Genomic DNA, 17,975 nt, shown 5'->3' with positions numbered 1-17,975 from the left:
ACTTCAGTCGCGTAGCGAAACTGCGCAGGCGAACGTTGGAGTCGTGTGGAACCGCTATTAACTTTTATAAACCAAAATCAGGAAACTCGGTAGAGTTTCGCGCCAAATACATTTAAAAGCTTGAGCGAACGACACCGGATACCTAACGCCAAAATTCGGCACACCAATTCAGAGATGAGTTGGGAGATTGCTCACGGGCAGGGTCGCGCGATNACTTGTTGGTAGAAGATGTTAAAATATGTTAAAGGATGTTTGTGAATTTTTTTCGTGATGCGAATTATGTCCACGGTAGCTAGATGGGGAAGGTTGTTCGGTTTAAATTGATCTCTCGAACTAGTGGTTGCGATCTTTTTTCGGAGGAGACACAGGGTTTGGAGATCTCACTCTAGTTCAACTGGTCCATAGCTCGGTCGCTGCAAACGGAGAGGTGGATTCAGTAAAAGAAATAATGACGGCTTTGAAAACAATGTTCGTTTTATTGTATACTCTTTTCGTCTAAATAGTAGGTACATATCAGCATCCAAAGTGCTTCCCGTCATCCGATAAATTCTTTTTTTCGATCTCTATTTCTGTACCCTCTCGACGTTAGCTCCATCTCCCGTCATTTATCACAAACGTACGTTCTCTCTTTTTCGCGGTTTCTACATTTCTCTCCGTCCCTTTCGTGCGCTCATTCGTTCCTCTCCTTTGTTCTCTCTCTCTCTCTCTCTCGCATTCACTCCCTCGCACTCACTCATAAATAAATAAATAGTAGCCTAGTATATACAAGTTTCTTGGTAGTTCACCTTAATTACTTAATAGTCATTCGTTCGCTTAATAGGTGTGTTTTGTAAAGACTCTAGAAATATTGAGCTTGGTCTGGTCAGTATACATAATATATTTTCATGAAGTTTTTACTTTTAATTAAATTATATCTTCGCTTCTTTTAAAATTGTCTCATTTTTGTCACACGGTGTATAGTTACTTTATCATCCCTGTGGTGCAGCTTTTCCGAAACGCAAATTAACCGAATGGGTGATTCTCATTTAAGGATTCGATGCGAAAGGTGTTGAGAAACGCTCCGTTTTTCCTTTTTCCTTTTTCTTTTTCAGCCGGGCGTCAGCGTGGTTGGCTTGAGTTTGGCACAGTGATTTGATAATGACTCGTTAGGATAGCGATAACATTCCTCGAAGCGGGCGATTCGTCAATTTTCTCACTTCCTAAGATTCTGCCTGTGATTTTGAACGTCGTTACTTTGATTTTCGCATTTCGGTGATAATAGAACATTGATCTATATTCATCTTGGAACGCGCACGAGTCGGTAATCGGCGTATGGGCGAATTTCGTCAGGGCGTGCCAGCGATATTCGACCAAACGTCGGACGCACATGCGCGTCGACAGCGCTCAAAGGGTTAACTGTATAGGCATATACCCTAGTAGCACAAAATATTTGTCCTATATTTTCTATATATTTAACGAATATCGTACATTTTGTAAATATTTAGCAGACATTTGAAATATTTGCCAAACGTTTACTTTAGAATATTATCTCTATAATATTTATATAATATTAGCTCCATGTGTTTTCATAATATATTTCTACCAGATATACAAAACATTTCGTTTCATTTTAATACAAGTATCTTTTAAATATCATCTGCCGAATACATTATAAACGTTTTAAAAATATTTAAAATTCAAATCACATGTTTTGCTCCCATAATGAAATAGCGGAACGAAAATATTAGACAAATTTCTCGTGTTTCTTGATACCAAATGAAGTGTCCAATAATAGTCGTGAAGTAAAAAATGTATTTTTATTATGTTACTAAGTTAAAAAATATTTCCCTATATGTTTATAAATTATTGAAACTAAATATATCATTGAGATTTTCAACAAATATTTGAAATATCTTCGAATGAAATCTACAAGAAATCTTAAAAAATCTGTTGGTTGAGATATTTAGCAAAGATTACAAAGAAATATTTAGAAATTACTCTATGCTACTAGGGTCCTGAAAGAAAAGAAGGAACACAAGTATCTCCTGGTACCTCTCCCTCTGTTGTCGCAATTTCTAAAATATTGGAATATTTCGATATTCTAAAATATTGAAATATTGGATTATAAATATTGATCGCGCACGTTCTAGTAGGGATATAATTAAATGTAAAGGAACAGGCTCGCGAGGGTTTTTGATTTTATCACTGCCACGTCGCCTCAAGGATCGAGATACTGACAGTCCTTTCGAACCGAAATGTCTTCATTGGGTTGGCTTCGAATAGCTGAAAGATAACGACAGGGTTCACGTGAAAATATTTCGACAGAGGGTACACCAATTATTTTTGCCATCTAAGTGCCAAAACTTTAACAATTACGTTTAACTAGGTGCTTACATTTAAATTCTAAATATTCCAAGTATTACGATTGTTTAGGCACCTGTGAATATTTACAATTCAAAAAACGAAAGTTCTACCGACTTCAAGGAACCTTTTGTAAACGAGAGTATTTAGAGGAGCGTGAAAGAAATGAAATGGGCGGAGAAATGCCGGATATTATGATATCAGTGAATCCATAATGCACATAATTGATATTTACTGAAACAGGCGGAATGATCTTCTACGTTGGATAAGTCAGGCCCATGAATGAACGTTATGAAAATTGTTTCCGCCTACGTAATTGATTTTATGAAAACATTTATTTTCACCGCTTTCTTGAGAGATGAACTCAGGGATTTCGTTCCTTGGAAAGAAATATTGACATACTCCTTTATCTAATTAAATTCCATTACCAATAAATTGAAATTAATCTCGAAGTGGATCAAACTCGGAGTTAATTTTAACGCGGAACTCATTCTCGAGTTAGAGGAAAGGATTTGATTCGTTATAAAAATGTTTTGCTTCGTAATGGTTTTGGCAAACTGGTTCGGTTGCTACTTAATTGACAAGGAAACTTTTCTAAACATACGAAAAATGGCTGAGATGTCGGGGAGAGGCTCAAAGTAAGGACGATTCGATCCTTGACGATGATTCAATCTTGGTTCGCATCAAATCCTCGAACCTCTGCGGGATTCAAGAGGAATTATTCAGTAACACTTGTTTATTCTGCCCATTACGCGATAGCCGAAGTGTAGGACGAATACTTCGAAATCAGTCGCGACGAAACATTCGGTAATACTCGTCTTTTCAATATTGTAATAGTAATTAACATTTGAAGGACTAATGTCCGTCTCACGAACTGCATTATACGAGATTCCTAGACCAGAATTTCTTTGGAAAGACGAAATAGTTTTAAGATACGTCTTATTAAGGCAAAACGAGATTAACAAACCACGTCTGTACAATAAACCTTTGTCCTTATTGCGGGAAATATAAAATTAAGTGATTTCCAATTATTGGTCGTAGTATATACAGTTAAAAGAAAATTAATACGTGCAACTTTGTATAAATTTCTCCGTTTCGCACGAACATTTGTTACATTGCTATTTGAAATAGTATTTTATTCTGTTTTGAGGGTTTAAAGATGCTTATTTCTCTTAACTCTCCCAATGTTAATTGCGAAAAAAATCGCCTTTCATGTTTATAACATGATACATTAGAAGTACATGAGAAAACATATGTCTCTTAGTTTAACCCTTTGCCCTCGATATCTCCAACTCGTCAAATTGTCCCCTTAGAGGAGTCGTTCGAGTGCTAAGAGCTAAACGAAATGTAGACGATACTTTAGCAAATTATAGAGTACCTGGTTTGTTAATTTCATCTTAAGCCGATTCGACATTTAAATCGTGCATTTGTTTAGGTTTAGAAGGATCAAAAAGACTACGGCTATTTCACCGAAGTATTATGAAAAAGGAGAAAAGATCGGACGTACGACGGCGTAGACGATTCTTGTGCAAGACTTCATTCCACGTGATTACAAGAGAGTCGAAGTACTCTTTGGAGTAATAATTAATAGCCATTGGATCGTTGCTAGTAAATGTGAATTTGAAACTATCCCCATACTTCGTTACGTACTTTACGTTGCCGTTACATTTTGTATAGTAACAAACAAGAAACGCAAAAAAAAAAAGAACAGGCGATTGATTACGTGTAGCGTTACTACCGCTATAACGTTATAACCCAACGCGATGGAAGGCAGAGAGATCATACGTAACTTCACCTCTAATCTTTCATTTTAAATCGCAAGATTAATTCAAGATGACAAAGATGCATTCAAACTTCAATTTTGAAATCGATAGTTACAACCTTTACAGCGTGACATGTTTTTCAACCCTGCTCTTCGTTAAGTGTACCGGGTAATAAATGGTCGTACGTAGTAACGCCACGCGGAATTAATTCTCCTTCCACCGTTCGTATTATTTCTCACTATACGCAATGTAACGCAACATCACGGGTATTCGCTCCACACCCCTGCTAATAATAAGTGTATCCCAGGCTACATCATGGTTTCGTTACAGCAGTTGATACCGGGGAAATCTAAGTACGGACAATCGTCTTCGCAAAAAGCTGCACTACCGTTCCTCTCTAAAGGATTGCACCACTCCCTGGAGTTTATTGTATTTGTGTAGCAATATAGGAGTTCTAAAATCTCATTAATGCGCTAGGAACCTGGGCTAGAACTTTCGCTACTCCGCCGTCGTCGCGCCTCCAATTCCTTAGCCAGCATGGCCACCTCCCAGTTATTGTGGCCACCCTCGTCCTCTTCTCCGGACTTGCTGTCTTCGCTGTTCGACTCCAAGTCTATGGCTACGTCTTCCTTCCACAGGCTCTGCGGCGTTATGGACTTGGGCAGGTCCTGCAGCTCCAGGGTCTCCTCCTCGGAGTGCTCCTCCCAGGACCTGCGGTTGCAGGAGGGATCCGTCATCGGCGAAGAGTGCCTACGATGCGTCTGGGCAGTCAGGACCGTGTCGACGGATCCGTCCCTCATAAAGGGGTGATCCTCGTTGTCTCCGACCGGGTCTTCCTCTATCGAGGCGTCGGGCTCGGTGCTGTCGCTGGAGTCTCCCATCCCGTGGGCTTCTCGCTGCTCCAGTTCCTGGATCCGTGCCTGCAGCTGGGAGATTATCTCGTCCCTTTTGCGGACCTCGAACTCCAGCGACGTGAACTGGTACTCGAACTTGTTCTGAATGTCCTCCTGCAAGTTTCATAATCGATGAGAAGTCATTTGGATTGGGGATAACGAGCGATTTTATCATTCTAGAAACATTGTATTGTAGTATATGTCTGCGACATATCGGACTCGGATAAATATTTCTTGGTCTTAAATATGCCCATCAAATACACTATCTTACAGTTACATAACACTGGAATAACATGTATGTAACGAATGTTATTTAAAAGATACATTAATATCATATAACATTGAATTATTACCGTTCGGTAACATGGTTACAAACTTGCGAGCATTGCAATTATATAATATCAATATACATGTAACATGTTACCGATATGTTATGTATATGTTATATGTATGTTACATTATATGTTACATATGTTACGTAACGTTTATATTATTGTTACGTAACCGTGTTTGGTGGGTGAGACCTAATGGGAAGATGCGTTTTGTCGGGACGTACATAAGGATTTGAGACTGTCGGGGATGTTGTTCCTTCCTGCATTATTTTAGTTTCTCGAGGTGAAGTTCAGAATCAGAGACGCGTTAGTTGACGATCGGAGAATAGCAATAATTTTGTATAAAATATGTCCACTTTGGGGGACTTAAAATCTTTACGAGGGATATGATTATTCTAAACAGTCGGACGAGAGATCAGAATGCGATTGAACGGCGCAATTGAATGGGCCAAACATTCAATTATGAATCGAAAGCGGAATTACCCCTAACCATCGTTCTATAATTCAATATCCCACAAGTTGAATTTTCAGCGTTTATATTTCCGAAAACTGCATAGATGAACCGTATTTGATAGGGAGCTTGGTTAGATACATAAAAAGCGTTACTTAAATAACTCAGTCGCCTCATGGTCTCCGGTAAATAAATATTTACAATGAAAACCTGCTTTCGAGGAGAAAGCGAATATTTAACAAGTACAGTCCCGCCGTTGTTCTTCAATCGATCCAAGATCTAGGAAAAGGTTCGGCCTGTCCTTGTATTTTATATCGGCTTGTCCGGTAAGTCGATTTCGCATTGCGGCAATGCCCCCCTCCCTTCCAATCCAATTTCGAGATTAATATGGAGCTTAATTTCGGAGCTTACCAGTCGCGATTGAATGACGTCTCTGATCCCCGAAACGAGTTCCCCGAGGTATTCATCATCCCGCGGCCGAGGAACCATTTGCAGGCCAGTCCCGCTGCCCAGAGGACGGAAGCTAATTTTATTGGGCGACGGCAGCGGAATCTGCTCTTGGGTCTCGGCTTTGACTTCTATCTCGGCCTCGACCAGGGTCCCGGACCGGTCGTCGAGCAACGAATTCCCAGGAGGTTGCTCGGACGGCGGGCTCTGTAAGGTGTACTTGTGGAAGGTGACGCTCTTCGACAACTTCGAGTGTCGGGCGACGTAGCCTTCGATGGTCGGGGCCCTCATGAGCTTCCTCTGCTCGGCGGTGGTGGCGACCTTCCTGTCCGGGGTGCTGGTCGCCGAGGTCTCGGAGCTGCCCGTCCTGCTGCCCGCCGAGAGCGTCTTCAGGATGCTTTTCAGGTTCCGCCTCTCCACGGTTTCGTTCTCGGGGGACATCGACGTTTGATCCGGCGATCGTCCCTCCTGCTCCTGGAATAGATCGGTCGTTCAAGAACAAAGTCGTTACTCGGTAGAAGATACCTGGTACATCTAGGTGCATTCTCCAAAAAGTGTTCGTTAAAACCGCTCGGTCTCGTTTCGTGCCATCCTAATCCCTAACCTGATTCAGCTTCGCCAGCTGCCTACTATATTCTATCGCACAGGCCTCCGAGTGGCTCCTAGTGAGATTCCCGTTGAATTTGGTCTCGGCGTTCTCGCCGGAGTCCAAGCTCGAGCTCCTAGCCGCTTTCTCCAGCTCGGCTAACTTCTGCCGCTCGTTCAAGATCTTCAGCTTCTTGACGAAAGGCAGCCCGCAGTACTCCGGCGACAGGTCGTCGACGGAGGCGTACATCTTGGTCTCTTGTCTGAGGTGGACGAGGCTCTGCTTGAGCTGCCTTCTCGATGGCGAGCCTACCTGGGAGGTGTTGTCTCTGGCGGTCGTTAAGGACGCGTCCTTCAGCATGGCCCAGGGCTTTTTGGGTGCTCCTCCGTTTCCGCTGCCCATGGACGTAGTCGGGGACCTGGGTGCTGCGGGCTCCGAGCTCTGAAACCAACGTCGTCGATCAAACGATGCATCGTTCGCCGTCTCTTACGAAATTCAATTTCATTCTATTTCCAATCATTGCTTCATTGGAAATCTCCTTTCCACGCAACTACCCCTTACCATTACCTGAAACTGCGTGCTAGATCCCACGGACGGTCTCCGCTGGGTTTCTTGGCTTTCACTGGATACGTTTTGCTTCGGCAGCAGAGGCTCCTTCGCCAGGAGCTCTCGATCTCCCAGAGTCGGTTGATCGGGGTTCTTGTTCTTCAGTAATAATATTCGCTGAAGGAATGGCAAGTTCTGGTTGGTGGGCACCTGGGCACCCGAGTCGACCGAGGATTGCTGCTGCTCCGCCAACGGACTCGGCAGCTCCATCAGGGTCTTCCTCTCCTCTCGGTCTTGCTTTTCCTTAAGCAATCGTAGTCTGGACAGTAAGGGCAAACCCGCTCCGAGAGGTGATATCGGGGGCTCCAGGTTAGCGGCGCAGGTTTCTTGACTGTCGTCGACTTTCTTTTGCCTCCTCAAGGGTGGGACTTTCGGCGTTAAGGGCTGCAGTTCCAAGCTTTCGTCGGGCTTGGTGTTCCGCCTGCTCTTCCTGAGGACATTCTTCAGACCTTTTACGTCGCTCTTCAGCTTGTCCACTATTCGTTTGCTCGTACTGTTGTCGGAGGAGTCGTGGCCGGGCGAAGTTGGTTGGCGAGAGGCTCGAGCTACCCTCTGCGCTTCCATCAGTCGTTTCCTACCCAGGTTCTTTAGGATCTCCTGGGCTTCCGGGTAATCCTTCATCGCTGCTAGGACGTCTTCTCGAGAGAGGCTGAATAACTCGGAATAGCCGACCGAGCGAACGTCCGCTGTGCGCCTGAAGTGGAGGAAAGTAAGGTACATTTGTCTATCGACAAGGTAGAACGATGCTTGATCACAATGTACGAAGATTCGGTATTTTAATTAAAACATATTGAACCTTGGTTTTCATGTCGAGGTACTTTAAAATCTTTTGCATTTTCGTTCACAGACTATTAATGAATTTAACCCTAGAATCACGAATGGAGCATAAACACACTCCAGGTTTTGAAACTTCACCCCTAACTTGACAATTGTTGTATGTCGGTTTTTAAACGAGGGTTCATTAACTAAATTTGAATGGAATTGAATTTGCTACCGACCATTCACTTTCTTATTAACAAAACGTTGAAATTCACCTACTAACATTCTCCTTTGACCATAAGAAACATTTTGTCAACGAGAATCAAGCGGGCTGGATATCTACGGTAGTTTTGAGTTCCCTAGTAGCACAAAATATTTGTCTTATATTTTCTATATATTTAACCAATATCGTACATTTTGTAAATATTTAGCAGACATCTGAAATATTTGTAAAACATTTACTTTTGAGTATCATTTGTATATTATTTGTATAATACTAGCTCCACGTGTTTTCGTAATATTTTTCTTCTAGATATACAAAACATTTTGTTTCATTTTAACATAAGTATTTTTTTTAATATTATTTGCCAAATACATTATGAACGTTTTAAAAATATCTAAAATGCAAATGACATATTTTGCTCCCATAATGAAATAGTGGAACGAAAATTTTGCAAAAATTTGTCGTGTTTTTCCTATGTCAAATAAAGGGTCCGATAATAATCGTAAAGTAATAAAACGTATTTTTATTACATGTTTATAAATTAAAGAATATAAGTTTGACACGCGTATATAAATTATTGAAACCAAATATGTCATTGAGATTTTCAACAAATATTTTATATATCTTCAAATGAAATCTTACGAGGCATCTTAAAAAATCTGTCGCTTGAGATATGTAGCAAAGATTGCAAAAAATATTTAGAAAATATTCTGCGCTACTAGGGTTAGAGGGTAAAAGAAATGATATATGAGGACGAGAACTAATGATTCACATATTAGTACAATATCGATCTCTGTCTCGTCTGAAATTAACGATAGGTAGCGACGATTAATCGAATCCTCTCAACGAGAAAAGACCTTGAAATTAAATATTTACGACATTACTCTGGATTCCATTTACGGACAGGGCAATTATCATCCAATTACCGTACAGCTGGACAATTATCCATTATCCCGTTTCTCTGCAGGGTTTCGGGTGAATGGAATTATCGCAATACTAGGTGAGGTTCCCGTTCTAGAAGTTGTCATTGATACCAGATATAAAGAGGACCCGCTTGGTCGTAGAATCCGATTTTGGGAGGTTTCCTCGATTGGCGCCACTTACTTATTGAGGCCGTCCAAATTGAGGATGCCGATTTCGCCAAAGAAGTCGCCAGCTTTCATCGTGGTGAGGACCCTTCCGGTTTCGCTGATCACTTCCAAGATGCCGTCTGCAATTATGAACATTTCTCGCGCCACTTCTCCCTTGCGGCATATCGAGTCGCCGGGCGTGAAGATGTATGCCTTCATCTTGAGGACGAGGTCGTGCAGAAATTCCGGCTGGCATTCCTAGGGCATATATAGTTGACCACGTGCAATTATGATTCTCGATGCACTCTGAAATCGATGGTTTTACTTAAAGGCGATAGTTTCGTTCAAGCAGGTTCCGCCGAGGCTCCGATCGGCTAACCTAGGGGAAGAAGGCTCTGGGAAGTTAGCGGAATGGAAAACCAATTTGAGGAAATGGGTCTTAATTGTGCCCATAATTATGAAAGTGGTCTAAGTCAAAATTAAAAAAAAAAATAAGTTTATCAATTATTTCACGTCATATTATTTCAAACGAAATTAATTCAATGTAATTTCGAAACAAAAAATATATGACTTAGACCACTTTCATAATTATGAGCACAATTGTAAGTTCAACGTAGGGATAAGTTTTTCCATCGAAGCTGTCAGAAGAAATCGCGTTGCGACATATGATATTTAATATGGGACGGCGATGTAATTCGTCGCAGGCAAGTGCAATTTAATGTACACGAAGAATTTTCTTTACTCAAATTTTAATTCATTACATGTAACGTCGATCATTCCGGCATCAGTTATATCGATATATGTACACATATGAATTACGAGGAATGTGTGTTGGCATATAATTCACCGATTAAAAAGGAGAAATTCTATTTAAATCGTCGCGTCAACGTCACGTTTTCTAATTATCTTCGGTAATGCGATACTTTGGTTTTTAATATGTCTTCGCGTCACTATGAACTGTTTCTACTGCGCGCATCTTTTAATTTCCTCAGTTAAACGCACGCGGGAAGGTTTTCCTATCACTATTTTATCGAGTTTAGTTATCTTCTAATAACGAAGGCTCATGTCGGCACAATAATCCAAGTTCCTAGGTTTAACGCGTAATCAAGTCTTACCGTGCGGTACCTTGTCATTTCCTCCGTTTAATCTACAGAAGGGATTTCCTATTAGAATCTCCTCTATCATCGTTTAAATGATATATGTTCATTACGACTCAACGAGCTAAGATAAGCGGAAAACCTTGCAATTTCTCCCAGTGTACGGTTCTTTCTAATTTCCTCTATTGAACATAAAAAGAAAGGAGTGCCAATCAACCTTTCACATTTTAACAATAAATGTTTATATCGGCACAGCGGACATTCCTATCACCCGGAATTAACATACATGTTAGTTACTCTATCGCGTGGAATTTTCTCATTCTTTTCATTAAACCTATAAAGGGTATTTTCAATCAGAATTTCGTAAAGTAACGTTTGAATGACAAATGTTCATTCCCAGGAGTCGAGGTTTGGTTAAAAAATGGTTTTTTAATATCCTCCGTTAAATCTATAGAAAAAATTTACTGTCAGGGCCTAATTCAGAGACCTATCTCTAGTAGCACAGAATATTAGTCCTATATTTTNAATTATTGAAACTAAATATATCATTGAGATTTTCAACAAATATTTCGGATATCTTCGGAATTAAATCTACAAGAAATCTTAAAAAATCTGTCGCTTGAGATATTTAGCAAAGATTACAAAGAAATATTTAGAAATTATTCTATGCTACTAGGGATACAGGCTTTCCTATCGGAACCTTCCCGGGCTGTGTCGCATCTTGACAATAAATGTTCATGCCGGTATTCCAAGTGCCTAGGGTTAATATATAGCCGAGCCTCCCCATCGCGTGCCATCTAATTTCCTTCGTTAAACCTGTACAGAGGGAAGTGTTGGGCATAGGGTCGCGACGTCGATCCAGTTTCCACGCGGAAACCGCGATCCGTCTCCATCCACGCGAGCACGGAGCGACGAACTTATTCATCCGATCGACAATGGGGCTCGTTAATGGCAAAAGGGTGCTCGCACCCCTCCGCGTATTCGCGGATTCGCGGATTAGCGGATTCCCGCGCTGGCGCGATATCCGCGACCTAATGACGGACTCGTATAACGCGCGGCTTTATGAAGGCGAGCGACTATCGCGTCGTCAATTAAGAACGGCTGGGTATCGTGCCAATTACACGAGGCCCTAATAACAGCCGGCAGGAACACTTTCCCATTGTCGAGGGTCGCGCTCCGAGGACTCCTATTGGGGTGGTTAAGGTGAAGTGAAACCCCCTTCAAATCAGTCGACTCGAATACAACATTTAGTTTTAAGGGTATTGGACCAAACTGTCCGAAACTTTGACAAATCACTCCTGATCATCTAAGAATTGTCCTGACAAATTCAAAATTTGGATTTTTGTAAAAAATTCTTTAACTTGTCCCAGGCCAGAACCAAAATGGCGTCGAGCTCTCATATTTCGATCAATATACAATTATCGAAGGCTCTCATATGAGAATCGAAAGGGTTACGACAATTTTACGAGAATTTAGAACACTCTGGTAATCGATAAATTCGCATTTGAACGGAATAAAGGCGAAAAAAGTGTTGTATGCGCTTCTATGTCAAAACGATGGTAATACGAGGTCTCGCAGTGAAAGTTTAATTTACTTGGAAATCACAGATGGCGCAAGGGGTCCCTTTGCAGTCAATTAGGGCCTTGGAAAGCATGAATCCAGAGGATTTCTCGAGTTTTACTTCGATTTCTTGATGTTTACTGTAGGAAAACGACAGGTGGAGTATGCCATTTTGTACAATATTCAATATAATTCGACACAGCTGTCAATATAAAAACGAACATCGGCAACGTAGGCATTTAGAAAAATCTTCTTTATCGACGTCGATCAAGTTCCTCGACGTGTTTCACTTCACCTTAAGGTGATATGAATAGGGTCACTCTATACATCAAAACGTGAAAATATTGATCAAACTTATCTCCAAACTGGGTGTACCGAATCATTTGAAACTTCGACACGCGATTATGAAGGCCCTAAGGAAGAACGCGATGTTCGTGAAATTTTTTTTTTTTACAAAAAATGTGATCTTCGTTCTAGTCTAGACCAATGAAAATCAATTTTTCTGAAAAACGATATTTCACGAGCATCGCGCTCTTCCTTAGGGCACTCGTAATCATGCGCCGAAGTTTCAAATGATTCGAAGCACCTAGTTTTGAGAAAGGTTTCATGTTTCGACGTTTTGATGTATAGAACGACCCTTTCATATCACCTTAATAACGCAACGATGACCCTTACGAAGGGTCGATTTTTCGCAGGGAGGGAGAGAGGGAGAAATGAGAGGTGCTTGAAGGGGACCGGAAAGGAAATGTAGCGGATCGAAGTGTTTTAGAAGCCTCTAACTGTTGGACATTGTAACTGATCGTAACGCTTTAGAAACTTCTCCTCGGCTTTCGATGGAAAAATTAGAGAAAGATGTAATAGCGACGGACTCCCGAATTGTGCAGTCCGTCACTAACCAACGAACAGCACGGACGCGTTTGAGAGAGCGAGATTAAAGGATACCGGTCGTTTTTCGTCTTCAGGCTCTGACTCCGATTTTTCTCCTGCTCATCCTTTGTCAATCCTTCAAAAACGAGAAATGTGAGAAATAGATGTATTGGGATATAGCGAAGAGGGAAGAGATCGAGGTGGAGAATGGAACGGGAGGGAGAAACCAAGGGAGGAATTGGAGATAATTAAAGGTAACCGGAGAGGAGGAGAGAAAGGAAAATTGAAGCAGGGGAGACACCGAATTAGGAGAAAAATGGGGAGCGAACAGCAGGATGCGAAATAGGAGGTGATTCTGGAGAGAAAGAGGAGAAGGTTGGAGATAAAGTCCATTGAACTATCGAAGGTGATAAGGTGACAAGAGCGGGCGGCGTCGTGATTCGAGGCAAGAGTTGATCCCGACGAGTTCCGTATATTTATCGGCTCCAATGTTCGACTGATGGACCCTTGAATAATTATCCGGGACATGTCGGCCGATCGAATCGTTATACGGATAATAGCTTTATCGACAGTTCGGATTAGGCTGGGAGAAACTATTCGATTAACCGGCTACGATCGACGATGTTCCCGCCGTCCAATGCGTCATTAAGGGGCGCGCGATAAGGGCGGGGACAACAATAGCACGATTGATTAGCCTAATCTTTCATGGGCCTGGGACGTTTAGCCTACTCCGCGAATCGGAATACTTTATTATGTTCATATGGGAATCACGACGAGAGGCATCCGGTAACTCCAACGATGTCACATAATACCCTGATATGCTTGTCGGGAACACATTTAACTATTTGCAAATCTTTCATTTCAATTGACAAAAATTCATCTACTTCTAGACCCGGACTATCTAAATATGCTGTAATTATCTCTTTGTAATCCCCAAGCGCTAACTCAAATCTATGCTTCTCTAATACTCGTCAATGTAAAAGGAGTTAAGATACAAGGAAAGCTCGATATCACCTGAAATGGAACTTATCGGAGGTTCTTCGAGGCCTTCTGCACCCTGATTGGATGACAATTCTTTTTATCAAGGAAATACTCGAACGACGATAACACTATGGTACCTTCACTTCGACCTAAACTCTCATCCACCAACAGGTGGATTCAATTGGTCCCTCACTTGAGATTAGGATATCTGCGATTTTTTGACGATAGTGCTCAGCTATAGTTCATCAGGCACCATTACCGGAGGATCGTTAACCCTTTCGTTACGAGCGCCGGTAACAAATTCGGCCATATCTGCAGAGTATCTTTTGATTGTATTGACCCGTATTGTATTAATCATCCTAAAAGTACATCTTGAACATACGTAACACAGTTTGGCCATCGAGACGAGACGAGAAGACCAGCTATTGGGATAACTTTTAATTTCTTAAAAGTTTAAGGTTAGACTTTTATTTGGAAATTTAATAATGGAATAATGCGAGGAAACAGTTGTTATTTAACACTTAGAAAAGTGTACTTATAAAAGGCAGTCGAGGAGGTGTTGTTCAGGTGGAAGACGCAAATTCGAATACCGAAGACTGCCGAAGCGCAAAGGTGCACCCTTTCGGCGCGGTGTCGCGTTCAGTGGTGGTTGTCTGGCGGAGCGAACAGTTGTTATTTAACACTTAGAAAAATGTACATACAAAAAGTAGTCAAGGAGGCGTTGTTTAGGTGGAAGACGCAAGTTCAAATACCGAAGACTGTCGAAGCGCAATATGCACTCTTTCGGCGCGGTGTCGCGTTCAGTGGTGGTTGTCTGACGGAGCGAACAGCTGTTATTTAACACTTAGAAAAGTGTACATACAAATGGCAGTCATGGAGGCGTTGTTCAGGTGGAAGACATAAGTTCGAATGCCGAAGCGCAATATACACTCTTTCGGCGCGGTGTCGCGTTCAGTGGTGGTTGTCTGGCGGAGCGTACTGTTCAGTCGTAATGAAAGGGTTAACGTCGATGTTGGGTGATTCCCTTTTTCTTACCGATTTATCGACCTTAGCTTAGATTTACGGGTTACCCTCATGTGCGACGAAACGTTGGCCGCCGTTTTTCGAGATCCACAAGGAGGACACGTCCTCGGGGTGGCTGCATCGTCCGACTCGGATGCGATAGACCGATATCGATTGATATCGCCCCCCCGAGTCGACCTTGCATGCTCGAGCGGCATCGGCACCTACGTCCGCCCGCCCAGGTAGGCATAAATAAACGGGATTCTCCACGGAGTGGAAGGGTTTGGGCTTTGTGCCCCGCCGCCTTGAAGCTTAATTAACCGTGTTCCTTTGACTTATCCGGGGCCGACGGCTCGCCTCGACCCGCCGCGCAAAGGCAGATGGAAATTCTTAAGATATTATTTCCACAATGGACGCCCGCGACCCTCGTCTCGCGCCCGAACCTCCTAGGATCTCGCTTTGTGGCGCTTTGTGGTACCCGAGGCACTCGGGCTCGATTTTCCTCGAGTCCTCCAAGAGGGAATTTAGCCAAGATCGGAGTAAATCCGCTCGCGTTTGCGTCACTTCCACCCTCTAATGGCACGGGCGAATCTCCTTTCGTCGGGTGACGGGGCTCGACTGACTTGTTTCTAGGCTTTAGGCAGGGTTTATTGCGGATAGTGATTGGGGGTGAGAAGCCTCGGTGTTTTTTCTTGCCTTCTTTTTTAGAGACAATTGGCTGGATAGTGCTTGAAATTCTGCCTTGCTGGTTCCTTGTTGGGAAGGAGCGAGGGTTGGGTTTCCCCTCGACCGGGTAGGGGTTGTACCCAGTGATATCGGTTACAGGTTTGGTAAAATTGGTTGCACCCGCGGATAGTGGTAGAGGGGGAGGAGAGTTTGCGATTTCCTTTTGACTTTTAAGGAGGAATAATCGGCTGGGCAGGGCACGAGGTTTTGCTTTTTCGACGGTCTGTTAGGCAGGATCAGAGATTGAACTGCGTCTTCAACTATTAGGGACCATGAAGATTCGTTTGCAGGTCTTGTAAAGTTAATCGCGTCAAGTGATAGAGACGGAGCATGAGAAACGTTTAGGCCCCTTCTTGAATTTTTTGGAAGTAACGATCGATAGGACGGCGGATGGGATTTTCCTCCGTTCCTTATCAGATACGAGCAAATAATTTAACTTTATTTCAACGTTACGAGGATCGCGGTAGTATCTATTTTTCGATCTACTTCACTTTGCCTGGGGACGAAAGAGTAACATCTGTGGAGAAATCCAGAAATTCATTCTCCGTTCTTACTTTCGAATCACAATTTCATCTCGTTGAAACCACGCGGAACCGGTGATAACGGTGTCACCGGTAATGATAACGCTGAGTGCCGAGATACTCGAAACCGCAGTAATTCGAGGCGGGACGCTTTTTACGTAGTTTTGAATTACAGGCCGACGTTCCTCGGAGAGTTGCTCCCGGTGAGCATCGGAGAACGTCATTAAAATACCGAACGAAAGTGGATAGGTGGAGGAAGCATTGCATCCGGAGATCAGATTTCGTTCGTGCAGTCTTACGTGTAGAGAGCATCGATAAGATATTTCATTTCATATCTTCCTTTCCTCTCGGGGTTCCTGCCACCCTAAACCTCTCCTAATGGTGTCTTAGAAATTCTAGAGAAATTCACCGAGGAAGGTGCATCGAATCGCCTCGAGTGGGTTGAGGTCAATTCAGAGATATTGCCTCTCCCAATTTATAGATTTTCTGCACGGAGATGAAAAAGGCAGGGAAATATATATGCAATACGGTTTGGAAGCTGGATGTAAAAACGATTCCAGGCACAGATTTCCCATTATTTGGAAGGATGTCCCCACATCGGTACCGGTATTTTCAAATTGCTTCTATTCATTTCAACCTTATCATTTTTTTTTTTAGAACCGAGGGTATTAATTGCATGCATTACGTACGTATAAAATGTCTTAGGAAATCAAGATGTCTCTAACTCAAGCCATTTTTCCTATCATTCTAGTTAAACTTGCGTAGACACAAGAGTTCGATTTTGTAAAACACAGCAACCTAAATAACTTGTAAAGACAACCCTTGTGTTTAAAGGAAGACAACTGCTTGAGATTCTGGATTCACTGAGAATCCTTCACCTAAATTCATGATTCACTCTTAATGAAAACCTCACGTTTAGATTGTAGGAATACAAAAACTCTTACAAGGGTCTCGTGTAAGGGATAAGTCATTCTCCTAATAGAAATCTTTCCCCCGTACCCCCCAGGATTCGAAGTGATCGTGATAGGGCCATTATCGCGCCTGATCCAACTCATGGGGTGGGGCGGTCTTCGGGGTAAGGTGGGACGTCTAAATCCCGGGTAACCAACTCTTAGACCGGATTTCGGTGTCTTGGAGTGCTCACCTGGAAGATGGTGACCTTCTTAAGCACCGAGAGATTGACGTGGAGGGCCAGCTCGGTCTTGAGCTTATCGGGGAGCAGCCCTAGGGCGGTGTTGATGTCCCCGCCGCCCTGGATTCTGCCCCTGGACCAGCTGTAATCGTACCACCTGAGCACCCTGCGTTTCATGCCCCCTGGGACCTTGTGATGCCTCATGTATGTCTTGGCCCCGTCCAGGAGTCTCTCGAACTCGAGCCGATTGGCGTTCCTATTGGTGATGACGTTGCCGACTTGGCCGACGATCGTCGCGAAGATGAAGACCCCGATGAGGTAGCTCACTATCGTGAAGACGTATCTGCGAATCAACGGTAGAAGAGAGCTATCAGTCTTCGGGGTGTCAGTCTTTCCCTGCGATTGGACGAGCGGCCCCCGCCGGAGCCTTCCTCCTTTCTCTTTCTCTTTTTCTCTCTTCCTCTCTTTCCTTTTAATGCTTCCTCTCGACTTTCCTCTTCCTCTCTTTCCCGTTCACTCTCTCTCTTTCGCTCTCTCTTTCTCTCTCTCGCTCACTCCCAAAATTGGACCGTTCGTATTCCGAATTGAATTTCTCGTATCTCGCTAATTCCCATCTTCC

The 17,975-nt window shown here is 42.8% G+C and overlaps 1 protein-coding gene across 1 annotated transcript in view; it reads right to left on the bottom strand.

Annotated features, from left to right (window-relative positions):
* Window positions 1-4,286: 4,286 nt before the first annotated feature.
* The window catches only part of LOC105699152, a 138,557-nt gene continuing 124,868 nt past the window's right edge, over window positions 4,287-17,975 (bottom strand). The window contains exons 6-11 of the mRNA XM_023434804.1: window positions 17,369-17,699; window positions 9,505-9,728; window positions 7,380-8,112; window positions 6,831-7,244; window positions 6,191-6,700; window positions 4,287-5,110 (exon numbers count right to left, since the gene is read on the bottom strand). Coding sequence (XP_023290572.1) covers window positions 4,577-5,110; window positions 6,191-6,700; window positions 6,831-7,244; window positions 7,380-8,112; window positions 9,505-9,728; window positions 17,369-17,699 — 2,746 coding nt within the window. The 3' untranslated portion in view covers window positions 4,287-4,576. The remainder of the gene's footprint in view (window positions 5,111-6,190; window positions 6,701-6,830; window positions 7,245-7,379; window positions 8,113-9,504; window positions 9,729-17,368; window positions 17,700-17,975) is intronic.

The sequence above is a fragment of the Orussus abietinus genome, unplaced genomic scaffold (assembly GCF_000612105.2).
Source record: "Orussus abietinus isolate OABI.00-Male unplaced genomic scaffold, Oabi_2.0 scaffold66, whole genome shotgun sequence".
In the NCBI taxonomy this organism is placed as follows: domain Eukaryota; kingdom Metazoa; phylum Arthropoda; class Insecta; order Hymenoptera; family Orussidae; genus Orussus; species Orussus abietinus.
The sequence above is the reverse complement of the archived record's forward strand: the minus strand, read 5'-3'. Positions and strand labels throughout refer to the sequence as shown.